At 44.3% G+C, this 18464-nt stretch overlaps 1 protein-coding gene across 1 annotated transcript in view; it reads right to left on the bottom strand.

Annotated features, from left to right (window-relative positions):
• Window positions 1-17536, bottom strand: part of hectd2 (HECT domain containing 2) — a gene marked incomplete at its 5' end in the record, with an annotated part of 31265 nt that extends 13729 nt beyond the window's left edge. The window contains 12 exons of the mRNA XM_015021890.1: window positions 2270-2376; window positions 4155-4242; window positions 5983-6057; window positions 8543-8636; window positions 8723-8787; window positions 11151-11239; window positions 12853-12985; window positions 14634-14741; window positions 14824-14920; window positions 16375-16498; window positions 16572-16720; window positions 17418-17536. Of these exons, the coding sequence (XP_014877376.1) occupies window positions 2270-2376; window positions 4155-4242; window positions 5983-6057; window positions 8543-8636; window positions 8723-8787; window positions 11151-11239; window positions 12853-12985; window positions 14634-14741; window positions 14824-14920; window positions 16375-16498; window positions 16572-16720; window positions 17418-17536 (1248 nt within the window). The remainder of the gene's footprint in view (window positions 1-2269; window positions 2377-4154; window positions 4243-5982; window positions 6058-8542; window positions 8637-8722; window positions 8788-11150; window positions 11240-12852; window positions 12986-14633; window positions 14742-14823; window positions 14921-16374; window positions 16499-16571; window positions 16721-17417) is intronic.
• Between the last annotated feature and the right edge of the window lie 928 nt (window positions 17537-18464).

Raw genomic sequence — 18464 nt, 5'->3', positions numbered from 1 at the left:
CATGAAAACATGAAGACATGAAGACATGAAGGCATGAAGACACGAAAACATCATGAAAACATGAAGACATGAAGACATGAAGGCATGAAGACATGAAGACATGAAGACATGAAGACATGAAGGCATGAAGACATGAAGGCACGAAGACATGAAGACATGAAAACATGAAGGCACGAAGACATGAAGACATGAAAACATCATGAAAACATGAAGACATGAAGACATGAAGGCATGAAAACATCATGAAAACATGAAGACAGGAAGAGATGACATGAAAACATGAAGACATGAAAACATGAAGACATGAAAACATGAAAACATGAAAACATGAAGACATGAAGACATGAAAACATGAAAACATGAAGACATGAAGACATGTTCTCCTCTACTGGAGACAAAAACAGCGACGATGTTTAAACTTCCTGTAGAGACGAAGCTGCAGGTTTTAGGCTGAAACGAAGGATTAATTTATTGATCTGAAATTTAATCCATCAAATCTGATTTAAAATATCTCACATTTTTAACCTTTTTATTCAATATTACAAATACACAAAAAGATACAAATAAACAAATTAATTCCTTTTAAAATTATGAGTGTGTTGTTATTTCAACAAATGGCCTTTTCTGATTTGTAAGAATTGCTTCATCGACAGGATTTGAACTTGCGACTCCTCAGTGACAACAAGCTGAAACGTTCGCCGCGGTGCTAAAATTTCCAGAAACACCAAACTCAGTTCAGCTGTAGCAACAGCAGCAAGGAGGAGGAACAGGAAGGACGCATCATTACAGAGTCGCTCAACAGGAAGGGAGTGAAAACAACCGAGTCGTCAAACTGAAACTTGTCGTCATAAAGGCAGAATGACGAGAGAAAATGGGTCAGATGTGGATCAGAACCACCAGATTACAGAGAATCAGGAAGAGGAAGATGGTGGTGATGATGAGTCAATGAGTAAGGCTGAAAACTCCGACACGCCCACCGACCTGCCTCATCACATCCTGCAGCCGCAGGACGTGACCACCTGCATGGAGGAGAGAAACTGAGCCGGAACCGGCAGAATCTGGGTCAGATTACGGCAGAACTTTGGATAAAACTAATTTTTATTATTTTACATCAGATATGAGATTCTATGGTTCTTGAGTGTCAGATTTCCGCCTTGACGTGTCTGTTCAAGTTTGTCCTTGTCCGCTGCAGCCAAGGTCATGGGAAGCAGGTCTGGTTCCTCAGCGCCCCCCTATGGCCGCCAGAGGAAGTGCATATTTTATAACTTTGCTGCTCTTGGATTCGGTTTATTTGGAAAACTGGAGTCAGATCCTGGTTTTCATTTGGCTGATACCTGAGAGCTTTACGGCAGAATGACTCCTACGTAAAGTTGAATAAAAATATTAAATATTACAGCCAAACATCACCAACTCCTTTCAGCTTCAGCTACTGCGCTAAATTATTTTTATGCCCCTAAAACAATTAGAGCAGCAGAAATATGACCCACTGGTGATGCTGGTGACCTTTAACTCTGAACTATAAACAGTCAGACAGCAAACTGAAATAATCAGCAGTTCAGTTAATCAATAGAATAATTTATTCCTGTGTTGCTGCACAGGAAGTGATCGGCGCTGACAGGAAGAAGATAGTTCATCGGTTTAACGGTGAAACGATGAGAAGCAGATAAACGTCACCAGGATGTGACTGAGGTCATAAAATTAGACGTTTGATTCGCTTCCTGTTCATGTTGCTGTATTTAAGGTCTGATAATCAGAAAACATCTTTACATCAGATAAGATAATTTAGAAAACCATCAGAAAGCTGCTAATTACTACTGTGACTCAGATCAACATCCCACAATCCTCTGCTGCGTCACTGTCACATGACCAACCCGCTTCCACGTCACTGCTGCTACTTACATGCACTGAATAAAAAGACACAACACTGAGTGAAGTTAAACTCTTCTTGTTTTCAAGAATTACCTAAATCATTTCTAATTATTTCTATTTGCTAAATGTCAGAAAACATGGCGAGAAAATTTTTAGAACATTTTTTGTAATTCAGGAAATGATGATTCAGCAGATTAGTTACAGAAAAGGATATTCAGGCCTCATTAGCATAAAGACTGTTGGAATTAATTTTGATAATAATTGTCTGATAATCAATATGTAACCTGAACAACCTTAAGTAGAATTAGAAAGTGACAGAAAAGATTTTTGCAACCATCTGTTTCATTGGCCTTCAGTGTATGTATTCACACACACACACACACACACCCTCTGAACTCACCATCAGGGCGTCGGAGGCACACACGCTGTGGAAGCCGTGGTAGAAGGCAGCAAACTGTTTGTATATGGATTTGTTCAGCAGGAAGTCGATGTAGAGCTGGACGTACTCTGTGGAAAGAGAGCGGAGGGATTTCCATTATTCCATTACCAGGTTCCACCATCAACCCTGCAGCCGCTGCTTCTCTGGGCGACGCTGGCAGAAGCACCAACAAGAGCCGCTGGGTGGAAAATGAGTTCATGGTTCTGAACAATAGAGGCTTTGACAGCAGCAGGTCTGTGTTTCTGCCAGGGAGAAGGAAAGGAGAGCTGGACGTAAAACACGAAGATGTAACTCATATTTCTAACTCAGTTTAAACTTTATTACTATGTGTAAAATAAAAAAATGTCTCAGCAATATTTAACACAGCGTCTGGTTTGAAGCTGCAGACCTGGAAGGTTTTAAAATCATCAAAACCTAAAGATTCATTTCAGAGCAGACTGACTGCATGTCAACAGAAGGTTATTCTATCAGCCTCATTACTGTGTCATATGGGGAAAGGTGGGCTTTCCTTCCCTGTACGTCTCTAACATAAAGTGTCCTGATCACTCAGGTGACTGGAGGAATGGAAGAGCTTATTATCTGGAGTAACAGAACCGGTCAGAACCAGACCAGAAGCTGTAAAGTCTAAGAATCTGCCAGAACCTTGGTGCTCCGATTTACAGTTTGTGTCACTAGAGCTCATCTCCATCTCAGTGAATTACAGACCGACTGGCTTCGCCACGCTGTAGTTTTAAATCACTTTGTAGGGTGCTGGTTTGATAGGTCTCTAAATAATTACCACTTCCTGCTCCTCGTTGGATAAACTATTAACTTATGTGCTTTAAATGTCTCATTTTAAGATCTTAGGTTTAAGTTTATGCCACTACTGAAAGGCAAAATAACTTTGAAAGCACACGACTCCAAAAACATCTTATTAACACCAAACCACAGCGTCAGGGTTCGTCCGCTGCGCCAGAGTTTAGGGTCTGAAGTTTCTGGCTGCGGTCCAGTGACCCAGGGCTTCCCTTCCTTCCTGACAGAGGAACTGAAGTGACTCCTGAGTGTGTTTTCATCTTAATCCTCTGTAGGCAGTTTGCCACCCTTGTTGTCGCCATGGCGATAAGCTGCAGCAGCACATTGTGCCTCTCTTCTTCACCCCTCATGTGCTTGTTGTTTTGGATGACTGACTCCGCCTCCTTTCCCCTCAGTTCTTACTGCTTCACTCTCATTCACACACATGCATTCTGCATTTCCTTCCCTGATTCTCAGGAATGAATATTTACAGAATACCACAAATAAAACTGAGGACAGAGACGCACAAAACTGCTTTTTCACCTGAAAACGAAAAGCGTCGAACATTTCAACATTCCTGAACGTCCCAAACACTGAAACAGTCACCAGACCTCATGAGATGCTAATGCTAACTGTGCTAGGTGGGGATAGTTAGTTTGCTTTCTTTAATTTCCATTAAGTTTTGAGGGTTTAGATTAAGATGTTAATAATAGTAGTTTATTTTAGCTCATGTGGTAAGTTGGTAAACTACTTTAACTTCACCAACCAATGGCTATTAAAGGATAAAACTCATATTTAGAAGTTTGAACACATATACATTTCTGACCCATTACTTAGTGAAACGGTGAATAAATAGATTATAAACTCAAACAAAGTAGAAGATTCTGGAAGCTGCATCCATAGACTAACCTAAAATTGTTGATTTAATACAATTAGAATCCATAAATAAATTTACTTTCAGTGGAATTAGTTTATTAAGGTTAAATACTGTGTTGGATCCAGAGGTGAACCGGTGGTTTGTGTCGTTCTCTGGTGTTATTTACAGCTGAACTGTTCTGGTTCTGCTCGGACTCACCCTTCCTGTTCTGCTTGGTGACAGGGATTTTGTCTCCTGCCGGTTTCAGGTTGTAGGATTTGACTACGCCCATCTCCTCTTGGAACACCTGCAACAATAAAAACAGCTCAGTTTGACCAAATAACTGGATCCATATCGATTTAATCGATTTCATTTATGATGGCATTCCATTTATGAACATATACCAATTTTCATTATGTTTACTTAAGCATCTGAAAAGCTCTGAGGCACATCGGACCATCTCCTGAGTTTTTATTCTTCATTTTCCGTCTCTTGGTTTGGTGTTCAGATAAGTAACAGAAATAAACTTTGGCTGACGTTTTATTCTGATCTGAGTTCAGCTCTGTTAAAACTTGGATTACAAAAGGTTTCAGATTTGAAACGTTTCCACGGTTCCACATTTATGTCACTGAACTGGAAAATGAATGAACTTTATTTGCGTTCTGTGGATCAGGATTGTGTTTCTGCTGAGGGATCTGGATTTAAAAGGTTAGCTCAGGTTATTAAGTGTAAGAAGAAGTGAAATGAGTTTAAACGCTGACATAAATGGAGGAGGCAGACCCACGTCAGACTGAGTTCTGCAGGTGGGTGGAGACGGTGCCACAGTGGTGCGACTGTTAGCAGCCGACCGTCACACTGGGGGCTAAAATAACACCTCAGCGCTTTACATATTCTGTCTTCCCACATGTGCTCCATATTTATCCCTCTGCAGCATCAGTGACTCCATTATATGTGGGGATGCTGCTCAGTAGCAGGTCTTGTTCTTAATGCGTGCTGTCGTGACTTAGCGGAGCTCTGCAGTGCGGCTGCGACCCGGTGGGACTCAGACGCAGACCTGAAACTGTGCGGCGGGAAACCAAACAGAAACCTGGCTGAGGTCAGGTGTATTTCAGTGATTTTACCTGCACAGGTAGGGATGGATGTGGTTGAACCTGAGGGGGGGAGGGGGGAGGCACTGCAGATCAGGAGGAACAGGGATCATACTGTCCCAGTTCAGACCCGGTAGAACCAAAATCTAAACCTTCGTCAAACTAAATGACGTCATCATGTAGAGGAAATATTAATTTCTCTGGATGAGATACTGTGAAGTTTATAAAATGCTTCACATCAGTAAGGCTGTTTCTCCTCCTGATAGTCCGTTAGACTCGGTCCAACTGGAACCAGGAACCAACAACCACTGAAGGAAACGACACAAAAACCTCTGAAGACACTGAGAGCAACTTCCTTCTTCACCAGATGGAAACAAGATGGCGGCGTCAGATTTCAGCGTTTGGAGGATTTCTCTTTAGTCTTTGATAAAAGACCACCAGTCTTTTCTCCTGCTGGCGCTAGGCTAACACATTTGTTTTGGTTGCATTTACCCAGAATGCCCTGCATGGTAGTCCACTTCCTGCTTTTTGGAGCGGTCTCCAGTCTGCTTGTCGTTCACATATGCATTCAAACCGAACCAGAGCTCTGTTTAAATTTGACCGTCCTGCAGAGATCCTCCAGCAGATTAAAGTCTGGACTCAGTCTGGTAAAACAATTTTATCACATCAAGTCAGGAGAAACATGCTGGTCGAATTAAAAGATTACTTTGAATCTAAACCTGCCAGCTGTATGAATAACATGACCTTCCACTGATTCTTTGTTATTCATTCTTGTGACATGAGTTTCTGGTATCAACTTTAAAAAGTCAGTTTAATATTTGCAAGAACTGAGAAGTTGAGTCATATTTAGTAATCTTTTCCATTTTTACTGAAGTTAAAAACAGATCTGATTCAGTTTAAGTCTTTGTCATGTTTGATGTTTTTTCCAGCTCGACATTAGAAGCTTAGTGGCTGCTCACCTGGAAGGTGAGGTAGAAATCCTCCTCCACGTTTCCCTCGTAGCTCAGCAGCTCTGCCAAGCCGTGAGCCAGATCCTGCAGACACACGGATGGAAACTCCTCATTTCACAAGTTTCACACTTTTTCATGCATTAGTGGGGAAGCCACACATCCCCACTTTTACTTTTCAGGTATGTAAACAACAACATTCAGTCTGAGATACTGCAGGGTTTCCTCAGCTCCAGGCTGAGCTGATGTCACAGAGGCAGAGCGCCCTAAAGCAAGACAGCAAATAATGTAACAATCTGTTTTCTAACTCTTTATTTTACAAAAGTGAGACTTTCTGAGAAAAAAATAACTAAATCTCATTTTGCTGAAGGACGTCTGGGTTAGTTTTCTGTAGAGAACCGGAAACTGTTGGTACTGAAAGCTTAAAACTGAAATCCTCCAGTTATACAACTACCTCCACAGTGTGTGTGTGTGTGGGTGTGTGTGTGTGGGTGTGTGTGTGTGTGTGTGTGTGTGCGTGCGTGCACGTGTGTGTGCGTGTGTGTGTGTGCGTGTGCGTGCGTGTGTGTGTGTGTGTGTGCGTGTGTGTGCATGTGTGTGTGTGTGGGTGTGTGTGTGCGTGTGTGTGGTGACTGGCAGAGTTTTGACCTTCGCAGTCAGGAAGGTTTTGGATGCGTTGCAGCCTGTGGATCAGGTAACTGAGTGACTGTTCGGAGTCACTTCATCATCTTTCTCTCACTGAATTCTTACGTCAGTCGCATTGTGTTCTGTTCGGTCCATCAGCACTCCCAGTCTCTGCTGCAGAACATGGGAAGCAGCTGCTTGTAGTCCGCTCATTAAGGACCAGAAATATTTAAATGTTCAGGCCTGGGTCCAATAAATGTCAGCACAAAGTGTCAAAAATTCAACATGAAAGGTTGATTCAGAATGGCTATCTCCCTTTCAAACAGCTGATGGTGTTGGTCAAATATCTTTGAATTGATGCATGATTCTACTTTTTAAACGCTCTCAGCCAGATTGAGGTCAGGCGACCGGCCAGTTCGCAGTCAGATGCACTAAATAATTGGCTGATGACCAAAACCAGACGCTTTCCTGCCTGACTGACGCCAACTTGGAGAGCTGCTAATGGGACCGCAGCGAAACAGTCAGCTCACTCTGGCTATAAGCTAGCTGTGAACAAGACTCAGCGTTAGCTATTTATAATATCAGAGAAGCATTTCACGATGCAGTCAGAGGGAACAAAAAGGATTTAGGAGGTTCCTAAAATGGACCTTGAGTTATCTACGCAGGTATGCCTTACATGCTAACGCTGCAACAGGTCAAACTGAAAGGCCAATTTACTTTAGGAGCAAGACAGGCCTCAGGAGAGAACAGACATTTTAATCTGTATCATGGAACGTCTTTGATTTGGAAATTATATCAGCCTGATAGCTTAGCAAAGTGGGGTTCAGTTTGTTGGTAACGGAGCTAACTGTGCTAACAGGATGAGCTTAGCCATCCTAACAGAGCTAACTATGATGAAAGGGCTGATTTGCTTAACCATTTTAAGTCATGCTAGCCAAGCTAAACGTGCTAACACCGTTAGCCATCCTAACAGATGAGGTGAAAGAGCAAACTGGAAAACAAGTTAACAGTGACGATAAAATTAATTATTCTAACAAAGAAAAAGGTTTTAGCCACAAACCATCCTAAAGGAGATAACTGTGCTAACAGAGCTAACTGCACTAACAGAGCTAACAGTGCTAACAGAGCTAACTGCACTAACAGAGCTAACTGCACTAACAGAGCTAACAGTGCTAACAGAGCTAACTGTGCTAACAGAGCTAACTGGGATAACAGTTAATTATGGTAACAAATAAAATACATGTGGAAAACTAAGCAAGTTTACAAAGCTAATATGAACTGATTGAGGTAACCAAGCTAACAGAATGTGTTGGGTTGTGCTGGTGTGTGTGTGTGTTTAGTCAGTTTTTCTTTTTTCCTCTTTTAACACACATTATTTCAAAGTACAGATCTTATCATAACAGACGGCCAACAAATCCAAAATAGCAGTGACTCAGGTCATGTTTTTCACATGCATGTTTGTTTGGTCATTTTCTAACTCAAATGTTTTCCATTTCACTTTGACACTTAAAACGATACATAATCTGTTTCTTTAAGTTCAATAAAGAAACTCTGATCTTTCTAAAGTTGTGAAAAATTACACAAGTTTCAAAATTAAAAATTAAACAATAAGGAATTAGTTTACAGTGTTATTTCACCAGATCTAAGTATTTTTAAGCTCTGCAGCATTTTATATGCAGTGCAAACAGACATATGGAGAAACAGAAGAATAAATGCTGATCTGCACTTTTATTTAATCAGCAACACATAAAGTAAAACTGAGTCCAAGAGAAGATCATTTAAACTGGATGGATTCAAAAGTCTGACTCTGTCTCCCTCTGGTGGCCAACTAAAAAATACTTTTTCTGATCTAAATGTTACATATTAAGAAACAAAACTCAAATTAATTTATTTTAAACTGAATACTTTGGTCACAAATAAACAAGTTTATCAGCTTATTGATCCTTACAGGCATGACCTGCTGCAGGTCGTCCAAGGTGGCCGTTGCCGTGCCAACAAAAGCATTAGGATCAGATGGCACAGTGGGCGGAGTGAGCAGCTTCCTGCAGGAAAACACAGGAGCATTATTAAATCTGGCAGTCGGTGCAGTAAACAAGGTGAACTTGAGAAAAGAGGGAAGTGTTGTTACCTGTAGCAGTAGAGAGGGAAGTGGATGTCCAGAGCAATGCTGTTGTAAACCGCTAAGCCCATCAGCTGATAGCACACAGCGTTAAAGACGGAAACACACTGCATGTGCAAACATGAGATAAATAGGTCTGCTGGAGGAGACGGCTCAAAATACACAGCTAGGAGGAGGAGAAGCTGCTGGACTAAAAACAGAAACAATATTTAACTTTCTATTGAGTTCAGAAACTATTTTCTATCATAACAAGGTGCTAGGAAGGCTAAAGCCAAATGGAGAATCTGGAGACAGGCATCTGTCCTACCCTGCAGGATAAACAGGTAGACATGATGAACGGATGGATGGTGCTCTTCTTCTTCTTCATGCATTTCATGCAGACAGACATGAAGCGGACTGGAGAACCTCAGTGTTTCTCTGTGGGAGGCTCTTTCTGCAGCCCACAGTGTGAGAAGCAGCCTGCAGACCAACGATTCGTCCACCTGCAGCTTTTCTTCTCCTGCTTCAGTCTGAAGGGCGGCGGCCCAAAACACACACTCAAACCGCTCCCAGCTGCCACATGTGGTCACCATGTGTGCTGAGGTTCTGTGAGTAGGCTCAGGTTGTGTTTGAACTGAGCGGCGCTGATTGCAACAAGGTGACACACACACTCACACACACAGAGGTAGCGAAGGAAAAATAAACACACACTGTAGATTTACCACAACCATTATGGTCATTATAGTCAGAATGATGTGGGTCAGACGGGCCGACTGAAGGCTTAGCTGCTCATACATCTTCCACCACGTTTAGTGAAACGTCGTCTACAACGTCTCCTCTGAAGTTACAGAACATGAATAAATCTGCAGTCTCTCTCTCTCTCCCTCTGTTTCTTTCTGTTCCTCTTCCTGTCAGCGCTCTCTCTGTGTTTCACATCACCTCTCTGGTTTTATGCCTTCGTCCTTCCTTTTACCAGACTGGTTCTTTTTTACTGGACCAAAATCAAGACGAGCCTGTTAAAAAGCTTCATCAGGTCACAGACTGTAGGTACTGAAACACACTGAGGTTCCAGTCATGCACCTTCTCCTGGGCCTGCTGGTTACTGGATAGATGGAAACATCAACAGGCCACAAAAAACAGAAATCATTAATATTTGAATAAATGAAAAAAGATTTTAGCTCTAAATGTTTGTTGAAAAAACTGGAACTGAAGGATCTCTTTAAGCAGCAGACTGAGGACAGATGGATCCAGTCCAAGGTTCTGACTGGACTTCAGGCATTCATCGGAGGTGACCGACAGCTTCCACAAAAGTTTTCATTCGAGGCTTAAATTCTTCTCTCTCTCTGTGGATGATGAAAGAGTCATGCTGTGGGCTCCAGCTGCTCTCCAGAAAAGGTGGTCATTTCCATGGCAACCAGTTTGAATCTGTCACAGGTGTTTTGACCTTCATAGCGTAACTTTCTGTTTGAGGCCAAAACTCCTGGTTGGGTTTAAACTTTCCAAGCAAAGTTCACAGTTCCTCTCCAGAATAGATCAGGTTAAACCTGACAGAAGTCAGGACGTATTTCAGCTTCTAAATAGATTTTCCTTTCAGTTTTTCAGCCTTGCAGTTCTTTATTTGAACTGTCGTGCTCAGAAACAATCTGCAGCCCATCTGAACTTTCTGTTCTTTCTCCTCGACATATTTGATCCATCTGTTTCACCTCACACTACAGCATCACATCACTTCTGTCTCCTCCAGAGTTTGTTTCAGGAGACACTGCCTCTTGTCTCGGCACCGCCTGGCTCGGCCCTCCAGAGCCTTTCTAATGACTGAACAGGAACAAAGCGTGATAAATTAGCCTTTAGTACAAGCACACATGTGGAACATGCAGGAACACCCAGAAGCAAACAGCCCCTCCTCTTCCTCCTGCCAGACTCAAACCAAACCCCCGTCTGGTCCGGGTCGCTCTCATCCCTGCTGCTTCACACTAAACCAAACCAAAACCCTGCAGGTTTCAGCCTTCCACGCACTGAGGGTCTAAAACCAGAGCGCTGAAGGTGTTAACAGGTTTATGTGTGCGACCATGAGTGATTTAACTGCTCACAGAGAGCTGGGCAGGAACAGGCAGCTATTAGGTTATATAACCTTTTGACAGCTCCCAGCTGGCCTTTCACCGCGCCTGCAGAGCCGGATCGCTCTGGTTTCCTACGCACACGAAGGCAACACCCCCACAATGCAACATGCACACATGCATGTTCTCCATTATTCAGATGTGAAGGAGATGTTCCAAACACACGCCAACGTGTCCCGGATCCGTCCCGGTTCTGAACATTCGTCAGTCATTACGTCAGTCTGGGCTGCCATTTTATTTGCGGCCAGCAGAGCGCGCCACCTCCAGGATGGATGGAGTCAATTAAGAAGACAAAATAACAACACAAACATAAAAACCCAGATTTCTGTGTTATGGAAGGATACAGTCCCGACCATCTGGAACTCAGAGTAGTTGTCGCTCTTCCAGCTGCTGAACCAGTGGCAGCGCGAGTCCTTCATGAAGGAAAACATCCCTGGAGCAGAAACAATTCCCGTTAGACGGAATAAGATGAAACAAAACATCACAATTAGAAAAACCTCCTGTTGCAGCAGATCCATTCATTAGTTTCTGATTGGCTGACTAACGTCCAGACTAATCCGCCTCTGACTGGTCGGGACGGCGGCGGTCAGAGCCAAGAGGAGGCAAACATCTGGAACTGAGCTTCACATCTCCGAACCTGAAGCTGCTCCACGCACAGAGGAGCCTGTGTGTGAGGGGTGTGTGTGTTTGCATGCACCTGTCTGTGCAGCTGTGTGTGTGTGTGTGTGTGTGTGTGTGTGTGTGTGCGTGTGCCCTGCTTGGCTAATGAGGGGAACACAGATCTCATTGACTGTCTTTGCTCTGGGCTGACGTCCCTCTGGCAGCAGAAACACAGACGACCGCAGAGACGCAGCGATGATGGAAAGAACAACTTGACCAGCAGAGAAAGAGAAAAAGAGAGAGAGAAGGAGAAATAACACCTGGAAGGAGTGAAAGGCACAGATGCTCTGAGTAACGTTTGTTTGGTTTAACTGAAAAGATTCACAAGCAAGAAAAGAAACATCTGGCTGGAAATCCAGAGAATTAAATCATCTTCTCAGATTTATGAAGTCTGTTCCTCTACAGCAAACCTTCAAGTTCAGATGAAGCTTTTCTCTCAGGAAGAAAGATTTTAAATGAGCCTCTGTTCGCATTATCTACATGGTCCAAAGTCCTGGTCCTTCAGCTCTATAGCGCCACCCACAGGAGGAAGAGACAGGAAAGAAGAAATGAGAAAAAGTCACTGACATGTATTCGTCTGGCTCAGATGTTCACTAGTCCTTTATTCCAAGTCCAAATCAACTCTCAGGTCTTGAGTGACACCACTCCATGTAGCCGGCCCTTTAAGAGCTTAATGCCTCTAACCGAGTCCTGAGGTCGGGTTCTGATCCAGAATCATCTCTGGGTGTGAATGACAGAGTAGAAAGACAAGAGGAAGTCAGGGACAAAGAAGGAGAGGAGAAAACCTGATCTGTAGGATCTGAAGGAGCCTGAGTTTAGAGATCAATGTCCAAGTTTCCAGAACCAACACTGTCGGCTTTCTTCAGCGTTCTGACACTTATTCCTCTGACCCAAAAACTCTCAGCTCAAATCCACCGAGGCCGCGGCTAATAAAAGTGTTCTTTCCATTTTTAGCCAATAAAAATGTTATTTTTTTCCACTTGCTTTCAACAAAGAGCAGCTTCTCTTTCCGTTGACTCTGCATCAGCGAGGATTTACCTCCCAGATTCCCAGCTGCTCCCTGGAAACCAGCGTTTTCTTCAGAGACGGTTGGATCTTCTGGACCCAACCGTCTCTGATGACCCATTCTGGTCTTAAGGTTTGGACTTAATCAGTTTGGTGGCTTCTGTTTCTCCAGCTTCCTTACTAAAGCTTCAGTTTGTTTTGATCTTAAAGACTCTTTATGATCTCTATAACTTTACGACACAAAGTTCAATCATTCTGGAAGATCCACCGATCATCAGCATTTCCTGGACTGACGGAAGGAAATGTTTTTGGACTTTGATAAAAGGTTACCTGTAGCTTGCAGCTGCCCTTCAGAAATGCTCTGTCTGTGTGGAACCTCACCGTAGTCGGTGTGGAAGATCTGACGAACCAGCAGCAGGAACCACTCCTTCGTCAGACCGCCCATGTCAAGCCCCGCCTCCCCGACAAACGTCACCCGCAGCTTCTTCTTCAGGTCGCACCGTTTCCTCATCAACTGCACAGAGACAAAACAAAGCAGCTTAAAACTAATGTTTTCCATGCTGCTTGGTGTGATATTTTATCACAGGGCTGCATGGGAAGAACAGAACCATGTGTGCCAAACATGACGGATTACAGACGTTTGGTGCGAACCTCACACCGAGGAGGAAAGACTTCAGATTTACGACCAGCTCCGGCTGGAGGGAGAGCTGCAGACATTCCTGCTAATCTTCAGGCTCTTTATATTCACAGACCTCTCCCATCCACTGTTCCCACAACCCTAATTAGCCTTTTCCCCTCAGTGGAGCATCAGGAAAACGGGCTTTTCTGCTGGTCTCACACATCCTGAAGCTCCAGCTAACTCATCCTTCTTATCGGCCTCTTCCACCAGAACCTGCTCACTTTGACCTTCCATTACAACTGAGTGCCTTAATGTGTGGGGACCATTTTAGCATAGCATGGCTCATTGCCCGTATATCGGTGTCTGTAAATAGCACCATTTGGTTAAAACACTTCCAATGTTTAGGTTCAAACCCGTCAGGCTGTTGAGGCCCTTCATGGTCATCACTTTACAGTTTTAAGCTGCTCACAACGTTGTTTTGGTGTTTGCTGGTATCCGTAAACAGCCATCAACAGAGTTGACCCCAGCCTTCAGCCAATCAGAGACAGACAGTGTCCCGATGTCACGTTTTCACCCGACTTGGCTCCATTAGAACCTCACTGTAGTAGCTACTAAAAAACAGGCTAACCGATACAAAGGGAAGACTCTGGCAATCGAGTCGAGTCAAGACGTAGTCAGACCCCGTCTCCATGGGCCGCCACAGTTCCCTCCTGTTTTCTGGAACCGCCTTCTATGGATCATCCTGAAACTAGCCAGGTGTTGTGTGTAAGTGATCTGACTGGCATCAAGAAACATTCGTTGACTGGTCCACAGATTTACGTCACCAACAACAACTCAGGCACCATCTACCAGCCAGATCAAACCCTGAGGACCAAACTGTTTCAAACAGAGGAGCGGATGCAGCGCTGACTGGATGGGCAAAGAACAAACATACGAGGTTCTGGAGAACCGGCTGCCTAAGGCTGCAGAGCAAAGTGACATCATCAGTGGGTCGACCACATGCACACTCACAGCCTGCCATGGTTCCCACACCCCTCCATGTCCCTACCCACACACACACACACACACGCACGCACGCACGCACGCACGCACGCACACACACACATACACACACGCACACACAGCCAACAGAGACACGCCCGACTCGGCCAGAACCAAACCAAACATTAACCAGCCAGACTGGAGATGATCCTTTTCTCTCCGTCATAGAGAGAAGGATCATAAGGATCCTCTACAGGCGAAGCTCATTTCAGCTTCTAGTATCCAGAATCTACTTCCTGCAGTCATGAACATAGACAGAGTGATAAAATCTAGAGCTACGGTTCTTGGTTCAGATATTTCTTCACCATGACAGACGAAAGCAGCACAGCAGACGAATCCAAATGTCCAGAAGTCATGAATCCAGATCTGACCTTTAGACCGACGTAGAGCAAGACGTTGATTTGTGTAACTGAAGAGTTATTCTTCAATAAAAAACCAGGCCTGACCCACCTGAACTCTCCCACAGTCCCAACCCAGAACGTCAGCATGAGTTTGTTCTGACCTCATCCAGCGAGTCGCTCAGGAGTTGTGCTCGTCGAACTTTAATGTTGAGGAACAGCAGGTTCATGTCCACCCTCTGCCTGCGGGACACTTTGCTCACCAGGCTGAGCTGTGAAGCAGACAGACTGTCTTTATGAGTCCAGACCCTCAGCAGCTCTCTGATTCTTCACAGCGCCGGTTCAGATCCTCACCCTGGCCTGGCTGATCATCTGCTGCTCCGAGTCCTTCTGGATGATGGCTTTCTTCACCACAGTCGACAGGATGAAGGGGAACTGACAGAAAGAAAACCTGATAGAGAGAAGAAGAAACAAAATGAGTGGATCATTTTCCGTACAGAAACATTTCATTCCTGGCCGCCCTCTGATGTCTGATCCAAGCTAAGCCATCCTTCATGACCTGGATCCCCGACACGCCAGCCAGGGAGTTCTTTCCATCTGAAACCGTTTCAACTGCAGGCTCTGGATCAGTTTCCATCGTCAGGCTCTAACGAGACGCGACGCAGCGTGAAACAAACTTCATGGCTTCTGTGAGACTTTCCACGGTTCTGAACAAACTGCAGCTGTGGGAACATTTCCTCATCTCCGCTCCATCGGACTTTCAGGAACCCTGAGACGGAGCTGACCCCGCCGCGGTTCCTGGAGGCAAACTGGACCTCATCCTGTCCCGATGTGAGGAGTGTGGCTTCTCTGAGGGGCCTCAGGATTTTAACCAACAAACTGCAGAACATGCAGTCACAGAAAAGAGAAAGTATTTTGTCGTAAACATCTGGAGTCCAGCCCGTGACCCGGCAGCTTGTACGGCTCCTCTCTGGCAGAACCGTTCTGGTCCACTCTTCTCTCTGACGTGGCTTCAGTTCATCTACATTTCTGCTCGACTCTCTGGAGGTTCCATCACAGCTTCAGGTTGACGTCTGGACTTTGACTGGACCATTTCTGTACATTGTTTCTCTCCTTGTTCAGCCGTTCTGTTGTAGATTTTGTGATTGTTGTCTTGTTGATGACCCAGTTTGGATCCCGGCTGTCAGGCAGATGGACTCACATTGTGGTACTCTGAGGAGACCACAGTCCAATCAATAACTCCAGGTTTTCAGGTTATGTTGCTGCTAAACCAGCCCATATCACCACTCCTCCACCACTGTGCTTGGCAGCTGGTCTGAGGTCTTCGTGCTGATCTGCTCTGTCTGGTTTTTCTAATCATGGTTCTGTCCATTCTAGCCAAACATTTCTACTTCCTCTGTCCAAAGGACAAAGTCCCAGAAGTTCAGATTAGAAACGGGGAATTTGAACTTAAAAAAGTCATTTTAGTTTATTTATTGCAATAATAATGAAAGGCGGACACACTTCTGCTAACGCGCTAATAGCAGAACTGATTTCCTGTTAAAACATTTCTCATATTTTTCATGAATATTTTTGCGTAACAACAATCCTGAAACAGCTACTGCTCACATTCTCCATCCGTGATGCAGTGAGGCAAATTACGGTTATTCTGTACCCAGAATGCATTGCTGTAGTTCTGCAGACGCTTCCTGAAGCTCAAACCATACAGGTAGGTGAGTAATGACTAACTGGACCCTGTTGGGGGCGATATACTGTACTGTCACTGACACACTCTGGGTATTGATATGGTTGGCTGTAGCGCTTTAGCATTAGCAGAACTAGTGTTTATGATTAGCGCTTCAGAGTTAGCGTAGCTGTTTAGTTATAAAACAGATCAAATCTTCAGTTTGACCGGCTGAATCTGACCTGTTTGAGTTGCCGTAGTTCTGCCAGGTCCTGTAGTCCTCCATGAAGTCAATGTGCTCCAGAGTGATGTTGTAGAAGTCGGTGAAGGGCATGATGGGAGGAGAGGAGACGCTGTTGGCTGCATCTGACAAGAAGACGGTAAAACGTTGGAAGCGATCTGCAGGGCAAACCGGCGGCGTGGCGTTCGTGAGACTCACTGAACAGGCTGAGCACTTTGGTGGCCGAGGGGATCCACCAGGAACACTTGGCTGAAGGAGGAAGCTCATCTGGCTCTGCAGGAAACAGGCGCGTGGAGATGAACTGCAGGAGGCGCTCCACCAGCTGCCGGAAGCGCCTGGCCGACAGCCTGACGGCCCAAACCAGACCCGTGTCACCAAGGAGTTAAAGGCGAACACACAAGAGGACGAAAATAGAGACTTCACAGTAAAAACACAGAGAGGGAGAAGAAAAGCAGCGTCGGCTGGAAAAACGTGGCTTTCTGGATCTGAGCAGAACTAAACAGAACCTCTAATTTGAAGCAGCTTGCTCTTAAATCAAACCCCACAAAGAACATGTTTTGAAATGCTCCTGACTCATGCTGAGGGAGACGAATACAGAAGCTGGCCATCGCTGGTCCGCTCAGGTTCTGAGTCAACCCGAGAAGCCGTCTGCGCCAGGTCACAATTTAACAAAGAGACGTTTTAAAAAGCAGAAATTTTAAACAGATTTGCTCTCTGCAGCTGAGAGTTGGTTCAAATCAGATTACATGAACTTCTTAGATGCGGTCAACGTGAAGTAGAGCCACAGGGTAAAAAGTTTAGTCCTAAATAATTTGTTCTCTTCAGTTTTCTATGGAAACACATCAAACTGCTTGGAGCCGTTTCATCCGACTGAACAGCCATGAAAAGACGCAGATAAAAACACGCTGGCTGATGATCAAGCCTGAAGAAGTCTTCAGATTTATCTTCTACTCATCAGCTCAGATGTTTTCTCCAGAGAACTGAATTGTGTTTCATAAACTCTGCAGTTTGACGGTTTGGCTAAAACAGGATGAACAGACTGACCTCTTGAGCCAGTGAACCAGGAAGTGGTGGTCGGCCTCGGACAACGCCGCGATCTGCCGCAGCAGGTGAGCGAAGATCACGTAGGTGCTGGTGCTGGAATACTGGGGGTTCTGGACACAACAGGGTCATGACCTTTGACACGGTTCATCCCAACATGTTGACACTCTGACAAACTGAGGTTATAATGTCAGCAGCTGACAGGAGACTTTGGGTCAAGTTGGGAATATTTTAATGACCAGACAGAAGAGAATCAGATGTGAGTTTCCTCACCAAGGCCGTCGGCGCGTCATCACTGTACAGATGAATACATAACTTTATGATTTATTTATTCTATACCTCTAAGTCACATCATGACTCGGCCCTCTGGGTTTTCATCATGATTCAAGGAAGTAATTTGTCTGGTAAATTTTAAAATTTGACAAAAACTGATAAAAATGTTTTAAACTTTTCCTGAAAAATGACTCATTTGTTTCTGGGGAACAGCAGTCGGAGGTTTTGTCTGTTTTTTTACCTCTGTAGTTTAAACACAGAAGTAGAAACAGATGAAGCTCAGAGGATTCTGGCTCCATGACCCACATTCACTCTGACGGCACACACAAAGTAAAGCTGCTTCAGTCCGAAGGCGTCTGAACTTTCAGTTTACTGTTTATTATTCCTCAACAGGTCTTACCGTATTCAGTTCGTTAGTATTGCTGTAAAGGTCTTTCCATTTATGTTCATTTATCTGTAATTAGTCGATTTATTCTTAATGTTCACTTTGCTTTATCCATATTTCAGACTCTGAGTTTACCTCAGTGTAATCTGAGTTATATAATCCCAAATGATGGGTAAAAACAAGAAGTAGAGGCTGAATCTGAACCAGCTCATTAGCTCACTTGGTGATGGAAAAACTGCAGAGCAAAATAAAAACCAGACACCGGAAAAACGTCCAAGTCTTTGGTTTCCAGGCTGATTTGCACCTTTTCCTGAGAGCCGAACAGAAAGACGAAGAAAAAACTGCCCAGATAGCACATGATGTTAAATCAACGTTGAAAAATAGAATCGTTG

Source organism: Poecilia latipinna, unplaced genomic scaffold (genome assembly GCF_001443285.1).
Source record: "Poecilia latipinna isolate Pla-1442-1.1 unplaced genomic scaffold, P_latipinna-1.0 Scaffold2891, whole genome shotgun sequence".
Classification (NCBI taxonomy): Eukaryota; Metazoa; Chordata; class Actinopteri; order Cyprinodontiformes; family Poeciliidae; genus Poecilia; species Poecilia latipinna.
The sequence above is the reverse complement of the archived record's forward strand: the minus strand, read 5'-3'. Positions and strand labels throughout refer to the sequence as shown.